Consider the following 24,887-nt stretch of genomic DNA (forward strand, 5'->3'; position numbering starts at 1 on the left):
AGGCACTCTGATCTCAGCATGTGGGTCGGGTGGTGGTTCCTGGCCCTCCTCAGCCTTGTTCTTGGCCTTCCATACCTGGTGCTTGGCTCACCCAACTGCTTCTTCCTCCCACTCCACCCACAAGCGCTGCCCCACTGTGCTTGTCTACTACTTTCTCCTTCTCCCCTCTTCTCTTACTTCAAGAACTCCTTCCCTCACATCTTACAGGTCTCTGTTCAAATGTTCACTCAACAGAAAGTCTTCAGCAACCCTTTCCTGAAGCTGTAGGACCTTCCCCATCACCTGCCTTGCTTCCCTCACATCCCGTGGTATTAATTAAGTGCACGTGTGAGCAGACACACACACACACACACACACACACACACACACACACACACACACACACACACACACGTGTGCGTGCGTCCTGAGACCAGGAACATTTTCTGCTCATACTCAGCAACAAGCTCTTTGAGCTGTACCTGGCAGGGTGCAAACCTAAATATTTGCTCAATGAATGAATGACAGCATGGGTGCCATTGATATCTGCTCCCCATTCACAAAGACGTATGTTCTTTTGTATCTGTGAAGCCCTGCTTTCCCTGAAGCTAAGGCTGAATGCTGTGGCTAGGGTACCTGTGGATGAGAGGCCTAAGCTGGGAGGGAACTGTAGGCATTAATAACGCAGTCTCTTCAGTAGAAAGAACTATCTAGCAGAGGGTTGGTATTAATAGAGGGAGGGTCAAGGTCTCTCAGAAGTGTCTTGACAAGATAATTCCCTAACCAGAATCAGCCTATGGAAAGGCAGGCTCCAGGACCAGACACACCTGAGCTCTACCAGGACAATGTACAGTGTAATTTACTGGGCGGGGCTTCAGTCTGAGCTAGTGCTTCTTCTTTTTTCTTTTATTGGATATTTTTTAATTTACATTTTAAATGTTATTCTCTTTCCTGGTTTCCCCTCCAGAAACCTGATATCCCATCTCCCCTCCCCCTGCTTCTATGAGGGTGCTCCCTCACCCACCCACCCACCCCTCCTCACCTCCTCACCCTGACATTCCCCTACACTGAGGGGTCCAGCCTTGGCAGGACCAAGGGCCTCTCCTCCCACTGGTGCCCCAAAAGGCCATCCTCCACTACACATTCGGCTGGAGTCATGGGTCCATCCCTGTATGCTCTTAGAATGGTGGTTTAGTCCCTGGGAGCTCTGGGGTCTGGTTGGTTGACATTGTTATTGGGCTAGTGCTTCTTATCAGTTAGCTTTGCGAAGCTCATTGGCAAAGGTGGCCTGCACCCTTTTGCAGAAACCGAAAGGATGAAGCACAAGCGTCTCTGGCCACAAAGTCTCTCGTATTAAAAGTCAGCACTTTCCCCACGGATGAGTTTTTACTTTTGACAAATTCTACCCTTTGTAGGCTCAGTACCCTTCTGCTGAGTTTGGAAGGAGAGTGACGTGGCCACAGTTAAGAAAAGGCGCAAACGACCCATGTCCAAACGCCCAGATGACCCCAAAAGACAAAACCCAAGCAGTGCTGCCAATAGGCAGACCTGCTGCCTCCTATAGGTTGCCCCTCCTGCCTTATAACAAACAGAATACTTGCCAGGCAGTGCTGGCACAGGCCTTTAATCCTGGCACTCTGGGGGCAGAGGCAGGAGGATCTGAGTTCGAGGCTAGTCCGGTCTACAGAGAGAGTTCTAGAACAGCCAAGGCTACAGAGAAGCCATGCCTTGAACAACAACAAAACAGAAGGAGGAGGAAGGGAAAGAAGAGGATGAAGAAGAGAGAGAGAAAAAGATACAGAACAGCAGTGAGCCCAGATGGATTCCTGTTTGTGAGATCCTGAACATATCCTCCTATGGATCATAGATGGAATCTTAATGGTATTGGGCACAGGCTGAATGAATGATGGTGTTTTCCAGGGGCATGGCCAGCCATGCTGAGTGATAGGAGGAGAGCCATCTTGAAGTCTGCACTGTAGAGAGGTACCCCACAGTCCTCTTGGAGGGATGCGGGACTGGTTCTGCCCAGAGGTCGGGCAGGTGGCTAAAGTAGATGGACTAGTGAACTCGCTAATGAAAGTTCCACCACAGCTAGCTACCCCTAAGCGCAAATGGTTTCTCCCTCCCTCCCTTCCTTCTTCTCCTTATCTTCGTTTCTTTGTGGAGGTGGTCTCCCATGCTGGTTTGGAACTTGTGGTCCTGTTGCCGCAAACTCCCCAGTGCTCAGAATCCAAGGTGGTGCACACTGACTCTGAGAATTTGACTGAAACCATGGATCCTGCTTTTTAGAAGGATGCTCCCGCCCCTCCCCCAGCCCCACATCTGCCTTTGACGGTACCAAAGGATGGTCAGATCTACTGAGATCTCTGAGCGAGGGGCAAAAGACAGGAGGTTATTCAGCTTGGCCAACGCACCATCCCAAAGGAGGCAGAAAAGTGACGAAGGACAAAGGGGCAGTTAAGGAGCCCAGTCATTCCCTTTGCCTGGTGGTTGCGGCTCTTGGTGGGGAAATAGAGCTAAGTGTGGCAAGATGCTCATCTAACAGATGGCATGGATACATCTCCGAGTACATCAGCAAGGGCAATGGAGAGCGGGGTGGGGGAGAGGGCTGCCCCCTCTCCTTTCTGCAAACAAAACCAGACCAAGCCCAATTAACCAAGTCATCTTAACTGATGCCTCCCCTGTCTCTATTCAAAGACCCAGCTCCTATTTTGTAGCCAGGGGCCAAATTCTGACTTCAAAGGGACTAGAGATGACCAGGAGCCATCATCCAGATCCGAAGAGACAGCAACAAGTCTTTGTGCACACCTCCTGGGCAAAGAAAGCCTCTTAGGTTGCAGAATGAACGAACCCCCTAAATAAAACTCAAACCAGACAAGACCTCCTAAATATATAATGAAAGGGGAAAGGAAAGTATACTTCTGCAAACAAATCTGGGAAAGGTGCTGACACTCTCCAGATAAGGGGAACAAATTGCTCTCTTGCCTGCAGCGCTCTGTGTAAATAAGAGCTCAGGAGGCCAGGGGTTTCAAAAGCAGATAACCTCGTTAGCCACTTAGGGATGGGTCTGATTTCCACAAAGGAAACACTTGGTCAGGGGGCAACCACAGTCAGGTGGGAAGAAACACACAGAGGATTAAGCAGGAGCCTCATAGCATGCATCAAAATTGACCATGAACCTTGACCTGGCAGATCTACTTCCTCAAAAGTCATTCCTAGAACTCCAGGATTTCCCTACCCTGTCAGAGTACTAGCTTGCAACTCTTTAATTTACTTTGCAATTAGGTGTTTTCAAAAGACACCTTCCTTTAGAAGATACTCCGTCTTTTCTCCCATTTATTATGTACCCCAGATCTCTGCTTTGTGACCAGGAAGTGGGATTATGAAATCCAGACTGAGGACAAAGACTCTCTGTCTTGTGAGACAGCTATAAAACAGGTTAGGATTTCAGGACTAAAGTGTTCACACTCAGGAGCCAGAACAACAAAGCTGTTCTTCTAGATGCCTTATTTAGACACCAGGCTTTGACATGTTACTGATGGCTGTTAAGTAGGCATTTCAAGGGCAAGAAACTGTTTTCCCAATACTACCTTTTCAGACATTTCCAGAGACATATAAAAAAATACAAAAAGAAAAAAAAAAGTACTGGATTGGAAGTCCTGCAGGTTTTGCCCTGTCTTGGGCTCTATGGGGCCACAGAGCCTCCTGTAGACGGCCTTTCTTTCCTGAACAGCCTCAGCTTTTCTCATTCATAAAATATGGGTGTTGCAGCTGGGACTAGAGCTCAGAGGAAAAACCTTTGCCCAGCTCACGAGGAGTCCTGGTAGGGCTCGATGTCTAATGCTGTCAGTCACGACGAGGAGAGATACTAATGAGGGTGTAGTGAAACCATCATAAGGGCTTGTTCTATTCCCAGGCTTGAATTCCACATTCCTATTGGGGGGGCGGGGAGAGGAAAGAGACAGAGATGCATGCTTCCTGCTGGGCCTTGCCCCTTCCTGAGTTGGAGAACTCCACGGTCCTAACTGGTCTGCTCCTTCTCCTGCTTCTCCTCCCTTCTCTATGCTGCCTTGCTGCCACTTCTTTTGGTAGAAGCATCCCTGTCCTCTTCTCTCCCCCACCTCAGCCTGACTCACCTTCTCTCAGGAGAGGACACTTGAATGCTCAGCTCCCTCCTCACGCCCAGGCTCCTCAGGGGGCCTGGGCACCAGCACTGTGCACACTTGCTTGTTGTGGTTGGTTAAATACTTGTAGTCATTTTCCTGTGGGTGTGTCCTTTCTTGTGCTGGTGCCCTTATGCCTGGCTTCTCTGCCCAGAAGATTCTGGGTGCGGAGGTCAGGACTGGGAGGGGAGGAGAAGGTGAACAGCGCTTCTTCCTGGCCAGAGGATTCAGGAAGAGGCTATGTGCGCAATCGAGCAATCAAGGTGAGGGCGAGTCGCCACTTTCTTTTCCTCCCTGGCTCAATTTTTTTTAAAAGATAGCTTGAGTCTCACCAAATGAATGTTGAAGTAAGGCTGGGGACAATCTGAGGGAGCTTCATTCAGATGTGGAAGGGGGCAAGAGACGGCCCTGTATGTGTGGTGGCAATGGGTAAGCAGGACTTACCGTCCACAGTGACTTGGCAGGAACATTCCGCCTGGCCAGCGCTGTTCTTGGCTACACACTTGTATAGACCCCTGTCCTCAGGCAGTGCCTTCTCGATGGAGACGGAGAAGAGTGAGCCTAGAGAGGAGATCAGGAAATATTGTGAATGACCAGGAAAGGGCCTGGCATCTGAAGCACAGCAGGTGTCTTTACAAGCCCCCAGAGGCCCTGTGAGAACCTGGCTCTCTCCTTTCTGAATCTTGCAAACTCTGTTGACGACCTACTCCAAAAGAGTGGATCCCTAATCAACTCCTCCACCACTGCAGGGCTCTCTTGGGAAGCTGCAGAAGGAGAGAGAAGGGGCCTTTGTCAGTGGGACAGAGGGGGAGGGGGCAGACGGGCATGGCCTGCCTCTTACAGAGTATAAGGAGCCGGGTGCAGTCTTCTGGGGACAGTGGCAAAGAAGGAGTCACCTGGCAGTGATGATGTAACTGGGTAAAGAGAATTTTAAAAACAACAGCAAAAGAAACCATGCATCTGCTGTGATGTGTGTGCAGAGGCGAGAGGACAACTTCCAGGAGGTGGTTCTCTCCTTCCACCATGAGGGTACCAGGGATTAAACTCAAGGCACATTTCCCCACTTGTGGCAGGCACATTTTCCCAATGAAACATCTGACCAGCCCAAGGTAAAGGAAGTCTTGAGTGAACAGGTGAACAGGAGTGGGTAGGAACCCTCATTCAACAGGGACACTGCCTTTGGGATGATCTCTTGTGAGATCGTAGTAGCTGTGGTCTGTGACTGTGGTAACTGGCTTCTTAGGAAGTGTCTTAGGGATGAAGAACAGGCTAATAATGGGTACAAGGCCAGGAGAGAGACCCCCTAGGACAGCCTTCCTACAGGGCTGGGACTTTTGGCCCCTTTCCTCACAGCCCTCATGGTCTATCCACGCCTGAGACACACCTCTGGGGGCCCTGGAGGTGGACAGGGGGAAGGCAGGCTAAGCATATACAAAAACTCAGGATCTGGTCCTTCCCCACCCAGCTGCCTCATCTCCAGACCAGTCAGTTCTCTTGTAGGAGAACTTTCTGACTTGTGCGGGAAAGTCATCTAAGAATGGAGCCAGCTGGGCCAGCCAGGAGTGCTGCTGCCTGCTAGGTCCTACCTTGAGATAAGTAAATAAGCTCTCCCCATGGCATCCTGTCCTAGTTACCCAGTGTCAGGGCACCAGCCAGTGCAATAGAATGACAGGGACATGTCCGTTCTACTGCCTGTAAGCTACTTGTTATACAAACCCCTGACCACTGGCACTGGGAGGACAGCTGTATACGTTCCAAGTGTATGGGAGTGTGGTACAAGGTAAATGGGCACTGTTCTCAGAGGAACCCTTTTAGCTCAAATTACGTATACTGGCCAGTTTTATCTCAACTTGACACAAGCTAGAGTCATCAGAGAGGAAGAAGCCTCAATTGAGAAAATGCCTCCAAAGGATCCAGCTGTAAATTAGTGATCAGAGGGGGAGGGCCCAGCCCACTGTGGTGGTGCCATCCCTAGGCTGGTGGTCCTGGGTTCTATAAGAAAGCAGGCTGAGCAAGCCATGAGAAGCAAGCCAGTAAGCAACATCCTTCCATGGCCTCTGCATCAGTTCCTGTCTGCAGATTCCTATCCTGCTGAGTCCCTGTCCTGGCTTTCTTTGCTGATGAGCAGCAATGTAGAAGTGTAAGCCGAAAAAAAAAAACCTTCCCTCCCCAACTTGCTTTCGGGTCATGGTGTTTCGTTGCATCAACAGAAACCCCAACTGTGACAATCTGGTTACACAAAGCTGATGCCAGGAAACCCAGAGAGCAAGGATGGCATCAATAGGGCCCTCAGGACCTCACTAGAGTTGGAAAGCCTACACTGTTTACTGGGATAGGACAGCTGACCTGTGTCCCCTTCCTCCTACTCAGCTCTTGAACAGGCCTGGTCCTGTCTGAGGACAGTGGGTCACCATTATCCTCCCACCTGCAACAGAAAGGACTTTGGCTGGAGATGGAGAAAGTCTGGCATGAGAGTAAGAACTGGGAGGCCCAGGGACAGGGCAGCGAGGGCAGCCATTGCAGTCATCTGCTGGATAGGAGGAGGTTAGGCTGATGCCTGGCCTGAAAGGCTTGCAGAAAACCTGCTCACCTCTGGATTTCCCTGTCCGGGAGGACATATTCCATCCCCCCATCCCTAAGTGACAGCCTGTCTCATTCCTTTCATTTCTTTTGTTTTTTATTTTGGTTCCCCAGCTGCCTTTGGCCTGAAACTTAAATGATGGGCACAGTGAACGACAGCCTGATGGCTTGAAGGGCAGTTGAGGATCCAAACAAGACCCCAGCTCTCTTCCAAGCTCTCCAAGTCCCTGGCCATGGCCACAGGCATGCGTGGGCTGGAAGAAGGCTGGGCAGGCTGGAGGCTGGCTACCCCAGATGAAGAATCTGGTATTTCCTGTGGGACGGCTCATTCTTGACCTCCAGAAGAAAACGGTTTCCCAGGATTTTTCTTTCTTTCTTTCTTTTTTTAAAAGAGGCCTCAGCCTGGTGGGGAGTTGAGAGGGACTGAGGGGGGACGGGAAGCAGGATCCACTGAGTGGTTCAGCAGAAGCTCTGCCAGGAGCCCCTCCTGGCTGGGAAGTCACTCTTCTGTGATTGAAGACCCTCCCGGCTCCCCTTTCCTGAGTGGGTGGGGAGATCGGACAGAAAGCGCTAGGGTTGGGGTGAGGGGTTACCAGACTCCTGATTATTCTGCAAGCCTCCCTGACCTGCCCTCCTGGCAGGTGCTGACCCACACTGCTACTCACCTGGGGTCCCTTCCTTGGGTACAGTGTCCTCTGTGTCAGCTCTAAGGCCCTAGCCCTAGCTGCACCTCTCCTGGGTTCCCCAGGTACCTGAGTACACTGATAACAACAAAGCCCACTTCAAGGCCATTGCTGAATCACACTCCTGTCCCACGAGCTATCTCTGAGGGCAATAACCATGTTGGAAACGCAAGTGCAATAAAAAGTAGTGGAGGTTATTTCCACAGCCGGGGATCTGGAAAGACCTATGCAAGACAAGGTCAGGAACACATAACCAATAATGTATGTTTGTATGTCTTGTTGAAAGAAATAGAAAGAAGATATGGATTCCAAGTTCTTTAGTTGGGTTCTATATACAAGCCAAGGGACTGCATATGTCAATGCCTGCATACAGTAGGTGTTATATAATTTGTAGAATGAGTTTATACAGGATTGAAAAAAGCCTTCGCAAGATTCCACCCTGAAGGCAATTAAAAAATGAATCATCTCTCTACAACAGCAACAAAAACAAAGTGTCTTTACTAGACTGGGAGAAATGTTTTGCTAGGGGAAGCCCGGCCTGGAGGCAGGAAGCAACATAGAGATAAAGGCCCTTTAAAGCTACCCCAGCCCTTCCTGGACTCCAGGGTCATTGTCGCCCCATAGCTAAGATAGAACTTGAAAGGGAGGCCCAGGTGCCTGTCCCTGGAGGTCTCCTGAACACAGAGCATCCCACAGCTTGGGCTGCCACAGGAGGTAAAGCCCCTTCCACTTGACTGACCCTCCAAGAACTGCCCAATGGTCAGAGCCCACCAATGACTGTCACATCTCTTTTGGGGATTTCCTGGGCACTAAGTGGGGTGGGTGTAATCCTGTCATGCAGGCTGATGGGCTCTGGCAGAGAAGTTCCTGGATACTTAGACAGGTGTCTCCCAGCAGTGTGATCCATGTATCAATTGGGTGTCAACTAAAGTGACAGGGGTCTAAGAAGGGACCCTGGAGGAAGTGAGTCTTGAAAGAGGGGGAGAGAGACAGGATGGGGGTCAGTGTAGTCAGGGGTAGGGATGGGGAGGTGCTGGGAGACAGGAAGATGAATATTGCCCTTTCCCCCCTACTCATCACCTCAAATCATGGACTTCCTTAGTCCCAGTGACAACATCCCTCTGGCCCAAGAGCACTGTCTGCTCCACCTCCCTGTTCTCTCCCCAGCCCGGGCCATCGCCCTGCCCTCCAAGCCAAGCTACAGGTTTTAGGGCAGATGTCTGCACTTCTTGCGCTGGATTCTTTCCCTTCGCTGCCTTGCTCACCTTGGCCGCCTGGGCCTCCCCACCATGCACCCTGGTCCCTTGAGCAGTCTCCATACTTGTTTTTGGCCTGGAGTCAGTCCAGGCCCCTTAAACCCAACTTCTTGTGTTGCACTCCTCGTTGCAAAATCTCCCCTGCTGTTGCTTTTAGACATGTTCTCTGACAGGATGTGGGCTGAAATCAGGGCCAAGTCACCCCTGCCACAGCCCAGATAGGCCCATTTAGCAAGCAGCGAGCCTTTAGTGCCCCAGCCATGTACAGGGCCCACCTACTTCAAGGGGCCTGCTTTCTGGGCTTTCCTACCAGTCGCCCAGTCCCTAGCATGGAACAATTCATCCTCTCGGACTACTCTGTAGCATTGGACCCAACAGCTGTATCACAGTGAGCCTATGTCCTTGCTGCTAGACCTACTAGGAGCAGACTCAATCTACCTCTGGCCACTGCCTTGCTGCCTTCCCAGACCTCTCCAGTGACAGCTGATGAGATGCATTTCCCCCCTGGGGGACACTCTTAAAGACTTGGTGAGTGCAGGCTGGGGGGGCAGGGCTGGTATTTGGAGAACAAGCACCCTCCTCTTTACTGTAGCACAGTAGGCTCACTTCAAGGTCTCCTTCCTCTACCACAGGGAGGAGTGTCTGTTACTTAAGAGCTGTGCAACCTCAGGTCATTTACTTAACTTCTCTGTTGTTAGGAGACTTGGTAGTATGAGAATTATGGGATGAGACAATGTAACTGTCTAGGATGGTATCCTGGCATGGTGCTCTACTGATGGAAACAAGCTATTCGTATCTCGAAACACTGAGACTTCTGTTCAAAGTTTGCTTTGGAGCTCTCCCTGTAATCCCTACCTCCCCTCTCAGTCTCTCTTCTCTTGTCACTGAGGACTTTAATCCTCCCCTGTGGGAGGTGATAATGTTGCTTCCATCTCTGTGCTCTCAAGATTATTCCAAGCAACTCGGGCCTAACGGCAGTCAGTGGCTAGTGTCTCGGGAAGCACTTCTCTGATCAGGGCTGAGATCTATCTTACACTGCTCATTTGAGCAGACTCTGTAAGTGGCCACTGGTGGCTCTGGCTTTGGGAACTGTCACCTCCATCACTGCTGAACCCCAGTTTTCCCGAGGCTGGTGTACTCAGACAGTATCTTGCAGGATTCTATCACTTACATGCCCCAGGTTGGTGGCTATCCTCCATCCTGCCAAGAGAGGTCACTGGGCATGGTGACCTGGGAAACACCCCTGGTCAAGCTTTCTAGTTTGTTTGACACAGGGAGACGACACAGGGGGGATGCAGGCCTTCTGGAAGACCCCGCCAACCTGAGGGCATCACTGTGGAAAGCTACTGTGGACACATTAGCAGAAGATTACAGCATCTCTCTCTGCTGAACAAAATGTCCCGTTTGCCTTTCCATCATTCAGCGTTTAGACTCCATACATTTCGGCTGCTCTAGATTTGCTGGCTGAATCGTGAAGTAAGGGACAAGGTCGCTGCTATCTACAATGCCTCCTTCCAGGGTTTTGGAGGTAGCGATGAAGGGATAGTGTGTGGAGGGGAGTGACCAGAGGAGAGTGGAGAGAAGAGGGGAAGAGTGGGCTGGTGTCTCAGTGCACTGGCATTTACTAAGACCTGTCCACTCAGCCTCTGCATCTCAAGGGCACATGCCACACCCTGGGAGCTTCTTCATGATCCTTTAGGGTCAGCTCGAGCTCAGGCAGGACCCTGTCCCTTCACTCTCCACCTCAGTGGACTGTGGGATCTCATCTGGCTTAGGAGTTTCTGATAAGACCGGCGGTTTATAAGAACATCTTAAGCCACACCGAGGGCTGGTTAGGTAACTCGGCAGCAGGTAAAGGTGCTACCCCCCAACCTCCCCACCTGAGTTTGATCCTAGGGGACACACACAGCGGAAGGAAAGAACCAGCTCCAACAAGTTGTCTTCTCACCTCCAAACATGATGACACATACATGTGGCAGCGTGTGCCCACACTCATAATCAATCACTGTCTCTCTGTCTCTGTGTCTGTCTGTCTGTCTGTCTGTCTGTCTGTCTCTCTCACACACGCACACTAAATAAGTGTAAAAGGACAGTAATCCATAACAAGGAGTTGGGGATAACCTCCTCTCTCTCCCCTATTTTCTCTGGTGTAAACTGGCACGCTTGAAAACTCCACGGCCCCAAAGGCCACGGGTGACAGGGCTTGCACCACCCCCAACCAAGAATGTGAAACACCAGCAAACAAAAGTCTCATCCAAATTAGGAAGCGAGCAGCTCTGTCCCGCGTGAGTGGGTCCACTGGGGCTGTGTGAGGGTTTGGCTTGCCCATGGGCCCCTTTAGACCCACAATGTTCTCAAGACTGAGCTGTTGCTGATGCCAGTCTCTAGCCCTGTACCAGCACGGCGTCAATTAGTGTCTCCTACACTTCTCAATCAGTAATGGGCTCAGGGTGCAGGCATAGCTCTCTCCATGGGGATGGGGATGTTGAACACTCAGTCCTACGTCTGCTCAGAGGAGACCTGGGTGAGGTCCCAGGAGAGGGTTCTGCAAGACAGACACCAAGGCACAGCACGTACCACAAGGATCAGAAGCCCAGCTCATATCCACAGTAGGATCAGGTGTACACCCAGGGCCCCTCAGCAGAGAGCCCATTCTATAACTGAGGGGAATAGGAAGGCTATTCCAACTCTGGCCATGGCTACAAGTGTCCATCAAAGTCCATGCTTTGACAGTGACCCATGTAGTTTACAGGCTTCCCATCTTCCCTACCGTCACCCACATTTACCTTCTTGGGCGAGGATGATGAATTTTGTGGTCTTGAGTGTCTTTCCATTCAGTGTCCAGGTGACAGTGGCCGGAGGATCAGAGGTCACCTGGCACTGGAGTAGCAGCTTCTCGCCCTCAGCCACATGGACATCTTGTAGCTTTTCCTTGAAAACTGGGGCCGAGCCTTGGCTCTCAGGTCTTTTTTCATTGCCGGTGGCTCCGACATGCGCTTTCTTACAGTTCACATCATTCCTAACCTCCTTGAGTTCTTCTTTCCCCGCTAGTTTCGGGGTCTCGGCAGACTTGGCATTGGCCACAGACTTCTGGGTCTCAATAGGCTGTGCGTTGGCTATGGGTTTTGGGGACCCTGAAGGCTGTGCGTTGGCTATGGGCTTCAGGGTCTCGGCAGGCTTGACATTACCTACGGGTTTCAGGGTCTCTGCTGGCTTGGCATTCCCCACGGGCTTCAGGGTCTCTGCTGGTTTGGCATTGCCCACGGACTTCAGGGTCTCAGCAGGCTTGGCGTTGCCTATGGGTTTCAGGGCCCCGACTGGCTGTGCATTGCCTGCAGGCGTGGGGCTTTCCCCAGCCTTGACATTCAAGACCTCAGCAGTGTTGCCCCCATTCTCCGCAGGCGACTTCTTCTTGCTACCTAGCACTGAGCGAAAGTCTGGGGTGGCAGCTTTTTGAGGTGGCACCTTCTCAGGGACAGGGGTCTTAGGGGTCCCCTTCTTGGCTAGGACAGACCGGAAGTCAACCTGCTGGGGGCTATGCACCTTCCTCTCTTCCTCAGACACAGTCTTTGGCTTCACTTGCCGCTGAAGGTTGGCGCGGAAATCCATCTGCTCGGCTGGGATGTCCTTCAGGTCGTCTTCTGATACGGTCTTTGTGCTCACCTTCTTTCCCAGGAGGTCTCGAAAATCCAGCTGCCCCACCTCCTGCTGGCGGATGGCCTCTTCTGTGTGCAGCCTGGTCTCCACCCGTCTCTTCAACAGCCCCCTCACGTCTTCTCCGTCTTCCTCCTCAGGCCAACCCTGCCCTCTTGCTGGCCAGCAGGGCCTCAGGGTCCCATCACGGTCAGCATCACCATGAGCACCAACTCCTCCACCACAGAGGCCCTCACAGCTGGCAGGCTCCCGCCCCCTGCAATAACCAGTGAAGGAAAAAGAGAAAGTAGCAGGGAGGAAAAGGGGCTGGGTAAGACAGAAACGTCAGGGGAGAGCAAATCCCTGAGGGCGGAGGGTAGAGAGGAGGGGGGAAGGGGACGTGGGGGCCGGCCAGGCTGTGTTTATAGAAGGGAACATTGGTGAGAGGGACTCACTTGCCTAGTTGGTTTATTATATCGGTAATGATTTCAGTAGCCTTATAAGGGTGTGTGCAAAGAGAGAGAGAGAGAGAGAGAGAGAGAGAGAGAGAGAGAGAGAGAGAGAGAGAGAAGAAAAAGAAACACACATCACCCCCTCCTTTGCCTTCTTCTGGCCTCTCCCCTTCATCCCTTTCCAATCTTTCTCTTTGGCTCTGGCAGACTTAACAGGAGGACACAAACAACCCCAGGCTTCAGGGCCAGACAGAGGATGGCGGGTGAGTGTGGGAGACCTGGCTAGGCTTCTCCTGGGGGCACTCACCGTGGTGGTGGGACTCTGGAAGGACCTTTGTGCAGCATCAGTGACACTTGGCAACTGCACTCGCCAACCCGGTTCCTGATGAAGTCAAGGACAAGACAATAAGGACTACGAGGTCCCCTGGTCAAAGGACCTATTCAGCTCAGGGTGGGGAGGGGTACAAGGCAAGTGTGAACTTGGTCATGGGCTCCGCAGAGGAAGGAGGCCTAGGGCTTGGCTGTGGCTTCTACCCCAGACTTAGATTTAGGGGTAGGGCTCTCACCCTGTGGTCAACTGTGATTTTTACAGTTCCAGACTGAAAAGAAGGGGGTGGGGGATGGCAGCAAGATCAGCATCTACAAATGGGAATCCTCTTCAACACTATGTGTCGATCGCTCAATCTGAGACTAAAGGCTGCTGCGGGGTTGTGATGAAGCCTCTGGTCTATGCAGACAGGCCCTGCTCAGATGGCTGACCTGATTCTACACTCCCTCAAAGTAATGACAGCCACTTCCCCGACGGCTGGATTCTCCTTGAAAACAGCCACAGCTTCCCTTCATTAATCAGAACATTCTGTGTTGAGAACCTAACAAGTGTGTCTCCCAACCTGGGTGGCCCCCTTCTTTTCCTCCTTCAGGTGGGGGGGGCTTTGGATTCTTTACAATCACAGAGCTGTTCAGCCTCCAAGGGTGCATGGCCAGGCTGAGGCCCCTCTTCTCAGGCAGGGGGCTGAATGGCTAGCCCGGGTGGATTCAAAGCAGTTGAGCCCCTCTGGCCTGTGAGGCTGCCCTCTGCTGGTGTTTCAAAGCCATGGCTCGTAAAAGGGCAAGTCTGGGAATTAAATGGGTAAGTTCTACCACACCAAGGACTGTTTATCCAGGACCCTCAGGCCTCCTGACTGCCATAGGCTTTGTCTCATTCTCTACTTTGTCACTGTTCTCTTGGTCTGGAAAGTGTCAGGAAGGAGGCCATGGGGATTATGCAAGACAGTGCTGGAATTCTCAGGTTCCGCAATTCCCTAGATTGCCTTAGCAGTGCTGCTGGGTCTGACTGACCCTTCCAGACACCATGATAGATGTGCCAGCTGCCAGCGCTGGACCTCCTCCTTACAAAGCCCACTTCATTTCGTTTATGGTTCTAACTGCTTAGAGGCACCACCGCTTACATAAGGCAAACAGAGTTCATGAAGGTTAAATGATGTGCCTAAACTCAGAGGTAACTAGCAGGGACAGGGGCTGGGACCTAAATCTACTTACATATAAGATTGTGGCCTGTGTACAGGTCCTATATCATTTATATCAGAACCAGTTTGCTCTGGAATTTTTGTGTATTTCTTTGTGTCTGTATGCATGTGCGCCTTAACCACGAGAGTGGACACCCTCACGTACATGAGTGTATGGGATCGTCTGGTAGGCACCTACATCTTGAATCTGGGGATAGGTGCTTATGTCTCCTGCTGCCACAGGGGTACATCCACTCACTTTGTCTGGGACTTCCTCAGACACCAGCAGCCTACAGAGTGGTTCTGCTTCTCAGGGTCTGTGGATTTGCTCCTTACCCTTGGGCAGGGACCATGTGAACAAGGATAGGTCGGTTTGCTTCCTTCCAGCCCCCTCTCCTCCTCCGCTCCACCTTTGTGCTATACCAGGCTGTGACCATGTAGATCCCTCCCTGTGACCTCATTCCTCTCTCCTCCCTGTCAGCTCCTCTAGTTTGTCCCTTCATCCAGGCCCGGGTTTTTTTTTTTTTTTTTGACGCTACCAATTCAAGGCACCTGAAGAGTGCAGGCTACACCTCTGTTTATATTTGTGCCAGGTTGTGAGCATGCTACCCGGGTTCCTGATTCTGTCAGCCTACAAGGCATGTTGAGTTATTATTTCTCTACTTCACAGTGATGTTGGCCTGGAACAGAGCAAGATGCCCAATGGGTGTTGCTTTGGTAGCTCTTCCCCCCCCCCCCCACCATCTTCGAGTTTCCTCTTGTCATAAGGAGGACAAAACACAGGCATAGAAATCAGGAGTAGATACTGACCAGATGGCCCCACTTTACTATAGCCACACTCCAGGAGGCTGTGCATCAGAGATGGATATCCCCATGGATCTTGCCATCGCCTTGATCTGTCCCCATGGTGGGGAGCATGGACAGAGATAAGCCCCGCCCAATATCTCTAGCTCCACCCACCCTGAGGTCTCCAGATAAGGGGGAAGAACAGAGACACCATGGCTGGGCCTGGGGGAACAATACTGAAAGCCTAAGATGAAAACCTCTACTGGGCCTTTAAGTCAAGTTCATGTGGAGCCTATAAAGTTCAGACAGACTCTTGCCTGGGCCCATTTACCAGTGACCTAACCAGCAGGAATAGTGTCTTAGAGATGTCTTTAATATTACCCACGCTCCATCACAAACGGGCTGAGACTGAGGCCCCGCCCTGATATGGCCACACAGGACACAGCAGTCACTCTGTATGCTGCAAACCTGACAAAAAGATGCTCTCCTTTCTGGAGCCCCGCATTACAGGGTCATATTCTGGTTAGAAGCCTAGCAATGTGTCCCTCCTCAAATCACCATCACACAGGACAATTTTATACACAAAAGTAAAGAACTAATTTTCTGAAAAAAAGTATCTGTGCTTTCTAACATCTCAGCTGGAACTTGGCGGTGAAGTGTTGCTAGCTCTCCTCTTGGTCAGAGCTGGCGAAGGGAACGAGAGGTCAAAACTCCCCCATGCCCACCACTCCATGGTGGAAGGAACAGATTGGACCCCTGGGCTGTCTCCCAGCCCCACTCCCCCAGCTTTTCTTCTTGAAAGACCCTCTTCCATGGGCTAGGTCCGACTTCTGTCAGGACAAAGCAAGTGAGATGGAACAAGGTCCCTGGCAGGCCTGGCATGCACTCCTCAGGAGAACTTTCCACTGACTTGCTCCATTTTTGGCTGGGGACAGAGCCAAGGCCAAGGCAATGGCCTCCCGGAGGAATGAGGAATCTAGGCTTTGGGAGGAAAGGGGGATGCACGAAGAGGCCAGCATGGATTCCTCCCCTAATTCCCAGTGCATGGAAAGACACTCCTAATGACAGGTTGTAAGAATGGAAGAAAATCTGATTGAAGTCAAGAGACAAGGGCTCGAACTTAGGCTCAGCTCGTGGCCATGAGCAACTCGGTGACCTGAGACCTTGGTGTCCCTCATTATTAGATGGGAAGGCTAGATAACTCCTGCATTCCCTGTCAGCTGGGAATCGTCTACATTTTATGACTGTCCCCAGCTGGTCCCAGACAGCCTGCCGCTTGCCCTTCCAGTGTAACCCCCTCTATGGCCTGGCAAACTTCCTATAGATCTTTGCTTTGTGCTCCCTACTCCCTTTCTTTCTTGGCTCATTTAACAGCCAAGTCCTCCTTCACTGGCCAACCCCCAGCCTTTCTTTTTGCTTCAAAATCTCACAAAAAGTCGGGAGATGGAGACAAGAGAAGCCAGAGTCCAAGGTTATATAGACTGAGTTTGAGGCCCCCTGTGCAACAGGAGACTATCTCAAAACCAAACCAGACAAACAAAATCGCAAAAAAAAAAAATACCTATCTCTTATAGGCTATCTAGTTGATTAATACAAGTCTCAAAGTATCATTCCTTCATTAGGAAGTATTGTCACATTAAGTCACTCTCTGCCCTGGTACTGGCCTAGTGAGCAAGGGTGTAGGTTCCTCTTCATGGAGGCAGATCTGTCTTTCCTGATAACGACTTCAAGCTGAAGGCAAAGTCAGTGGACATCGTGTAGACACAGGGCTGATGGGACCAGCACGACACGTATTTGTAAGAGGGTCCTCTGTAACTCATATCAGCAGAACTTTGCCTGTAGAGGCATAACTTCTAAACAGACTCAAAGATCTCTAAGAGGTAATAGCTTTCTTTCTTTTCTTTCTTTCTTCTTTTCTTTTGATTTTATTTGTTTTATGTACGTGAGCACACTGTCACTGTCTTCAGACACACCAGAAGAGGACATCGGATCCCATTACAGAAGGTTGTGAGCCACCATGTGGTTGCTGGGAATTGAACCCAGGACCTTTGGAAGAGCAGTCAGTGCTCTTAACCGCTGAGCCATCTCTCCAGTCCTGCTTTATTATTTTTTAAGGGTATTTTTAAAAGTTCACTTAAGCATTTGGGGGTGGTTTGTTAAGCAGCAGCAGATAGATGATGTGAGTAAAAAGCACACGCTCAGAACTCTGCACGTGCAGTATTCCATCACAGCAAAAGCCATAGCATGGAGCTTACAGAGCTGACCCTGAGTGATAGGCTCAGTGTGGGGAATTGATAAAGTTCAGAAGGAAGTGACCGGGTCCTCAGGCACCCATTAAGGCCATGTCTAACCATCCTCAGGAGGTGCCACAACCTTACATTCACAGGTCAGGTCTTAGGCCTCAGAGAAGGCATTCTGCCCATCAACTAGGCCTCACTTAGGATATTAGGAGATGGAGTATTTCAATAGGGAAAATTAATCTCCCTGTGGTTGCTTTATTTTCACTTTTTACTACTTGTGATGGCTAATATTATCAATTTGACAATTTCTAGACTCACGTAAGAGACTCTTGTCCTACTGTAAGGGATTGTCTGTATAAGGTTAATTGATTGGGATGACCTGGGCAGCTCTGCTCCATGGGCTGGGGGCCTTGGCAGCTCTGTCCCATGGCTGGGGGCCTAGGCTCAATACGAAGAAGAGAGATAGCTGAGCACTGCTGCTCTCCCTCTGCTGCTCTCCCTCTGCTGCTCTCCCTCTGCTGTTCTCCTTCTGATGCTCTCCTTCTGATGCTCTCCCTCTGATGCTCTCCCTCTGATGCTCTCCCTCTGATGCTCACCCTCTGCTTCCTGACTGCAGAAGCCTAGAGCTCCTGCTGTCGTGACCTCCCCTCTGTTATGAACTGTACCCTGAACCGAGACAAAATGACTCCCGACTCTGATTTTCAGAGTCTTTTATCCTGCTCGAACCCATAGAAGTCCACCCGCCAAGTGCTAGGATTAAAAGTGTGCACCACGGTCTGCCCTGTAGCAATTAAAGAATATTTTAAGGGGTTGGGGGTTTAGCTCAGTGGTAGAGCATTTGCCTAGCAAGCGCAAGGCCCTGGGTTCGGTCCCCAGCTCCAAAAAAAAAAAAAAAAAAAAAAGAAAGAAAAGAAAAGAAATATTTTAAAACTTATTTTTGAATAGTATTTTTTTTTCAGTTCTGGGGATCAAACTCAGGGCCACATACAGCCAGCCAAGTTTGCAACACCCTGCACCTACTTTTAATTATGTGTACGGGCTTACATCTCTGTGTGGGTATATGTAGTAAGTACTGGTGTCTACAGAGGGCAGAAGAGGACATCAGGTCCACTGGAACAAGAGCTGCTGTCCAGTGTGGGTGCTGGAAACAGAACTTGGGTCCTGGGCAGGAATGGTATGTACTCTTAACCACTGAGCCATGGCTCCAGCCCAGCCCATCCCCCATGGCCATAATATATAACAATAATAATTAGTAATTAATAATAATAAATGAAATTCATTGGTACACGTTTTACCAAAGGATGGACTCTTGATTCTTTACTTCTTGAATAAAGGTTTTACTGGGAGGCTCATTTCTGACCAAACTGCATATAGAACGATGGCGAACGATTCCAAAAATGGGTAGTAAAAGGCACTGAGGGGTTCAAACTATCTCTAAGATGCATCCAATTCTTAACTGCTGGCCTGGAACTATGTGCCCCTGAGGTCCACATATGGAAATTTAATATCTATTGTGAGGTATCGAGAAGGTGGGAACTAAACCCTACCATATTTAGAAGTGGGTCCTGGGGGAGGGGAATCTAACACTAGATAATTGAGCAGTTGGAATCCCGAATACTAGCGGGTGTAAAGACGAGACAGAGAAAGCTCACATGTATGTTCTCTGTCTCTCGCCACATGATGCCCCTGTGCCACCCTGGGGCTCTGCCAGCAGGAAGGCCATCACCAAATAAAGCTGCCAGCCTTGGGGCTACAGAGATACAAACTCACTAAACCTGCTTCACCTGCCGTTTGCCCTGGCTTCCCACTCCCAGCTCAAGAGTGAGGAGTCTGGGGAAGGGGGAGGGGGTGAGATCGGCTGGCAGGATACACATACTCACTTGAGCAGGATCTCATACTGGCCGGCATGCCAGGGCTGCACGTTCTTTAGAACCAGGGTGAACACGTCCTCATTCTGGAGCAGCTCAAAGTGGCCATGGTCCCTGGAGAGGGCTTTGCCATCTCGGAGCCAGTGCACAGTGGGAAAGGGGTCTCCAGCTATGGCGCAGGAGATGAGGACACTCTGGCCCAGGGAGGCTGTCACCGAACGAGGCTTGCTGATGAACCAGGGCTGGGTGCCATCATGGGGCTCTGGAAGTAGGCAATGGGGAAAAGAGAGAGAGAGGCCCTTTCAGCATGGGGCTGGGCATCCCCTCTATTCTTTGCGATGGCAAGTGTTGGAAGACAGTGTGCCACCAGAGAACGAGCGGTCTAGAAGTTGCTTGGAAATGGGAATGTGGACACGGTACGTGTTTCTTGCACATCTGCCTTGGTTATATTATCAGAGGGGAGTACTAATATGAATTTGTATAAGCCCGAGTACAATACCGAGTTCTAGGCTGATACTCAGGACCCGCATTGGATATGACCAATGAGAACTGTTACTTCCTGCACGTGCTTAGTCACCTTTCCTCTTGGAAAGGAGGTTTCTGTAGGAAGCTCAGAAACCTCGGTTCATATCCCAAACCATTAATGCCAGATTAAGTCTGCTACGGACTCCCTGCAGCACTCCATCTAGCTTAGCAGCAGCCCAACGAGTGCTGGAATGTCCGAGAGCGGGGAAGGAAGCCCAGCAATGCGAGCGCTTCGGATGGACAGTGATCTTTCTCTGAGGTTGCAATGGGACTGGAGCAGTCTGTTGTGTTTCCCTCATCTCTAAATGGCTTTGGCAGAAGTTGCACCCCCACCCCCTCAAAACATCTCAGCTTCACCTTGCACGGTGAGTATGGCCTGGGTGCGGACCTCCCCAGCGCTGTTCCAGGCCTCACAGGTGTATGTGCCCGTGTCCTCCGGGAACACTTCCTGGATACATAGGCTGTGCCAGCCACCTTTCTGCTCGAAGTGGAAGTCCTCTGACTCCTGGATCTCGTTCCCGTCGTGAAGCCATATGACTTCTGGAGGTGGGTTTCCTGAACACAAGAGTAGCAACAGGAGGTTGTCAGAGAGGGACGTCCCTAGCCAGGAAGCAACTGTGCACCTAATATGCTAATACTTGGCTAACAAAGTCTCTGCTTCTGTTTCCTCACACGTCCTGCCTTAGAGGGCTGTATGGAGGAATAATTGAGTCAATCTAATCTTTGCTAGCTGCCCTCAGAACGGCATATAGCACACAGAGAAATGTACCCCTGAAGCTGTTCCCTGCCCTGCCCTGCCTCACATAGAGACTCCACCTGCAGGAAATGCTGACACCCCGGCGGCTCCCTGTCACTGGAAAGAGCTCTGTAAGCTCTGGGCTGCCACACAAATGTGGTCCCAGGACCTCAGCTTGCAGAGGACTTCTAAGCTTGGTTCTCAGTATGTGGCAGAGCCAGCCTATGCTTCTGGAATGTGTTAGAAGTACAGATCAACGACCACGTGAGGGCTTCTTTAGGTTTGAAAGCCGACCACGAGGCTCTGCGTCCAGAGGGATGAGGCCCCTGAAGAGACATGAGAGTGAGCCGATGGCCATTTGTCAGATGGGTCAGACTCCACATGCCTGGAGGCCATGCGCAGAGTGCCTCTTATCTCTTCCAGTTGGACGTCTCTGTGAAGCTCTGCCTTCATCCTCTGAAGGACAAATCCTTGGGTCCTCATATTTATTATGTCTAGAGGGAAGAAGACACCCTGGGGCTCTGCTAGGAACCAAGAACCAGAGATACACGCAAAGGTGCTCTTGTCTACTCTGTCCTGAGTGTGGAGCTGGGACTTTGTGAGCTTCTCATGCTATGCCCAGCAAGGGCCAGGCGAGCTTGGTCTAGGTGCTAGCCATATTTCTTTTTCTGTTCTAGAAGGATCTTTGATCATCTCCTTTTTACCTTAAGGTCTCACTAGAGCAACTCAGACAGCTTCTGAGACTTGAGAGGTCCTCACAAAATAAATAAATAAATAAATAAATAAATAAATAAATAAATAAATAAATAAATAAATATCATTCTGCACCATTTAACATTCCAGAAAATCTTTACGGTCTTTTAAGTATAGGCGTACATTGTCTGCAAATTGAATGATTTGACTTCCTCATTTCCCACCCGCAACTTTTCTCTTTCTTTCTCTTGTCTTATCGCTATGGCTAGGATTTCAATCACTGTGTAGATTAAGAGGAGGAAAGACTGGACACCCCTGTTTTGTTCCTCATATGACTCAAAACTGGAAGAGACCCTATTGTGGAAATGAAAGGGGGCTGGTGGGAGGCCAGGAAAGGCAATGACTAAATATGGTTAAAGTACATAATGCTTTTGTATAAAATGTAATTGTGAAACCCATGGGTTTCCACAGCGAATATGCACTAATTAAAAAAAAAGAGAGTTGAAACTCCTTAAAATCCAAAATAAATAAATTAATTAATTAATAAATCAAAACCAAAACCAAACCAAACTAACCAAACTACAAAACAAAACAGAAACAAAAACAAAACAAACAAAATCCCCAAACATTCAATTGGAACTGGCCACATTAACCTTAAATATCTTCTTCCCCTGGACCATATAACCCTGAATCTACAAAATGCTACCCAGACAGCAGAAGAGAGAAGCCAAGAGACTTGTATCCCTTGCCGATGGATCCATGGTGGTTTTCTGGGCATCTAGGAGCAACACTCATTGCCACATGATCACTGTCTTATACACCCCAAGGAGAGAGCTATGGGAACAGACCTGACACCTGGACTGTCATAGTGACCTGGCTTCCATCCATGACTTTGAGGTCAGAGAGACCCTGCAGGAAGATGGGAGCGAAGAGCTTGCTGGGAGCTGGGGGCAGACGGTGCGCCCTCTCTCCTTCGCCTTTCTTTTCTGTGTGGTAGAAATAAAAACAGGAGGGAAACACTCAGGCACGCTACAAACACACTAGACGCCATAGCTGTGCTGAAGCTCAGGTCTGACGCATGCTGACAGGCTCTTGGACATCACCCGTAACAAGGTAGGTCCCGTGTCACTGCCACACATGACAATGGTCAGGTCTGACAGCAGAGACTAAACTGAAGTACCACAGAGTCCTGTGCAAATAAATTGTGGTTCCTCAGAAGGACCTCAGTGAGGAAGCTCACACTGGACACCTTCATGAAGACTTTTTCCTTTTAAATTCTTTTTACTCTTTAGAAAGAAGGGGTACACCCATGAAGTACAAAATCCAAAAGATACTGAAGGGTCTGTGTAAAGTCTCCCTCCCAACCTGGCTCCCAGGCACTGTCTCCCCTGAAACAAGCAATGCTCAGTTTCTTCTTAATCTTGCCAGATGTGATATATGCACGCAGCACTTAGAGTAAGCAGCTGACTAGTTCTCTTCCTTCTTCTTTCTTCTCCTTCCTATCCCTTCTTACCCCCTTCTTCTTGGTGCTGGGTATCAAATCCGGAATCTCATACAGAAATACATGTGCTACTACCAACCTATGAAGCCCACTTCCTCCTCTTCCTCCTCCTCGGTTTGAAAAATAAACTGAAGCTGGGTATGGCAACACACACCTATAATTGCTACACCGAGGAGGCAGAGAAGGGTGGGTCGGAGGCCAGCTTAGGGTAAGGTCATGTCTCAACTAACCAAAGTCAAACTCTAGGGTGGGATGTGGCTCAGTGATGGAGCAAGTGTCTCGCCTGTGTGTAAAGCACTGGGTTCATCCTACGGCCTCTCTCTGTCTCTCTCTCTCCCTCTTTACACACACACACACACACACACACACACACACACACACACACACACACACACACAACTAGAGAGAAAGCATATCAGTGGGTGGCTGCAGCAGGGGGTGGGAGACAGATTAGAGAAGAGCACTAAGGAATGCCTAAGAGAAACAGAAATGTTCACTTCTTAGGTCAGGGTAAATGTTTCACGGATATTAACATGTCTTCCAAAACCCATTTAAGTGAAACTCCTAAAATACATGCAAGGTTACTGTACCTTCATAAGACATCAGTAAAATCTGGGAGAGGGACAAAGGTAGCGTGCTAGGAAAGAAAAGGTGAAGACCAGGACAGCTCTCTGGGTACAAGCCTGGTCCACCTCCTCTGAGGAGATAGCTTTTCACAGAAGGGCTTTTCTGTAGTCTCGCCATCCTCCCCCAAGCTGGCTTCAACCAGTCTCCAGGAGTCGAACCTCTCCTGTAGCTTTTTGCTGTTGTTATTTTCTGGTACTCAAGGGAGTAGGATGAGTAGAGCAGGTGCTACAGCTTGAACTAAAAGGCAGGGTGAACCACAACAAGTTGTTGCTTTTTGATTGTTTGTAGTACTTGGTATCAAATCAAAGTCTGAGATAGGCAAATGTTTTACTTGATCCCTGGGAGTCACAATGAAATTTCACTCTCCATATGGAGGAACTAGAAATGGGTCCTCCAACGGGTGATTAGGTCATGGAGACACCACCCCTATGAAGGGATCAAAGTCTTTCTCAAGAAACTGGTAAAGTTCTTTGGGTACTGGATTAGTTCTCTCTAGAGTGAATTAAGTCTCACAGACCTGGATTAGTTCATGTGAGAATGGGGAGTTCTAATGTGAGCCTGGTACCTGTACTGGTGGTTTTTAGCACATGCTATCACATGTACAGACTTCTAGTGCTCCTTAGCCATGACAGGACAGAGCATGAAGCTTTTGTGAAGACCTCTGCAGAGATCTTTGTGACTTCTAGAGCTAGGAATTAAGATAAACCTCTTTACAAAGTATCTGCCTATGGGTATTTTGTTACAACAGAACCCAGACTAATACAATGGAATGTCTCTAATTTAAAAAGCAAAGTTTCAAGGGAGGACTCTAGTATTTGGGGTCTCCACCTCCAAACGGAAGCAAATTCCCAGCTTTCTTTCAAACTATAGGACTTTGGGGCTAGTTTCCAGGATGTCTGTCTTCTCTACCAGGTTAAGGTTGAACTCACAACATGCTAATTTTTACTTGTGGCTACAGAAAGCAAAGCTCTCCCAGCCCAGCCTCTGGGACCATGGAGGGATAAGGCTCAGAGAGTTGAATAAAGGTCAGAATAAAGCTTTGCCAGAGTGGCCGCAGCAGGGAGAATAAGGAGCAGGCGCAAGAGGAACTTAGACAGGACTGCCCTGCCCCACCTCTGCCCACCAGGTTGCGTTCTTGGTCCTTGCCCATATTTTGGGGATTGTCTTTCGATGGAGTGCAACTGCCGGTGGAGTATTGGCAGGAGGCTGTGAGAGTGGACTTAGGGAGCCTGTACTGGAAACACAGATCTATCTACCTCATGTAGCCTAGGCAGCTGTGGTCAAGAAAGCTGGCTGCCTCTGGAGGGTTGAGGGATTTTCTGTTGTGCACAGACTGAGAGGGCTGGAAGACAAAATGTTTTCCCTCTGCAGAGGACTCTCTGTTCCTGAATCTCTGCCTCACAGCCCAAGCCATGGAGCTCCAGACAGATGGATGAGAACTTCTGGATACCACAGGAGCATTCAAATCCCAATGTGCTCACCTTTCTGCTGGTGGCTGTCTGCTCTTCTAGGCTGGGTCATTCTCTCTCAGTTCTTCCCTTGCCTGCTCTCTCACCCGGGGCTCTGGGAAAGCCTCAGACTCTGGATCCCGGCTGATGGAGTCTAGAGATCTGTTTACACCACCCAACCTGCCCTGGGAGCTAAGAGGGATGGGGGACTA

At 50.0% G+C, this 24,887-nt stretch overlaps 1 protein-coding gene across 4 annotated transcripts in view; it reads right to left on the reverse strand.

Annotated features, from left to right (window-relative positions):
- The window catches only part of Mylk (myosin light chain kinase), a 252,871-nt gene that overhangs the window by 74,253 nt on the left and 153,731 nt on the right, over window positions 1–24,887 (reverse strand). For all 4 annotated transcript variants that reach the window (NM_001105874.2, XM_087575816.1, XM_087575815.1 and 1 more), the window contains 6 exon segments: window positions 4,587–4,703; window positions 11,448–12,571; window positions 13,054–13,128; window positions 19,158–19,407; window positions 20,028–20,225; window positions 21,948–22,085. In NM_001105874.2, coding sequence (NP_001099344.2) covers window positions 4,587–4,703; window positions 11,448–12,571; window positions 13,054–13,128; window positions 19,158–19,407; window positions 20,028–20,225; window positions 21,948–22,085 — 1,902 coding nt within the window.

The sequence above is a fragment of the Rattus norvegicus genome, chromosome 11 (assembly GCF_021556685.1).
Source record: "Rattus norvegicus strain SHRSP/BbbUtx chromosome 11, alternate assembly SHRSP_T2T, whole genome shotgun sequence".
Taxonomy (NCBI): Eukaryota; Metazoa; Chordata; class Mammalia; order Rodentia; family Muridae; genus Rattus; species Rattus norvegicus.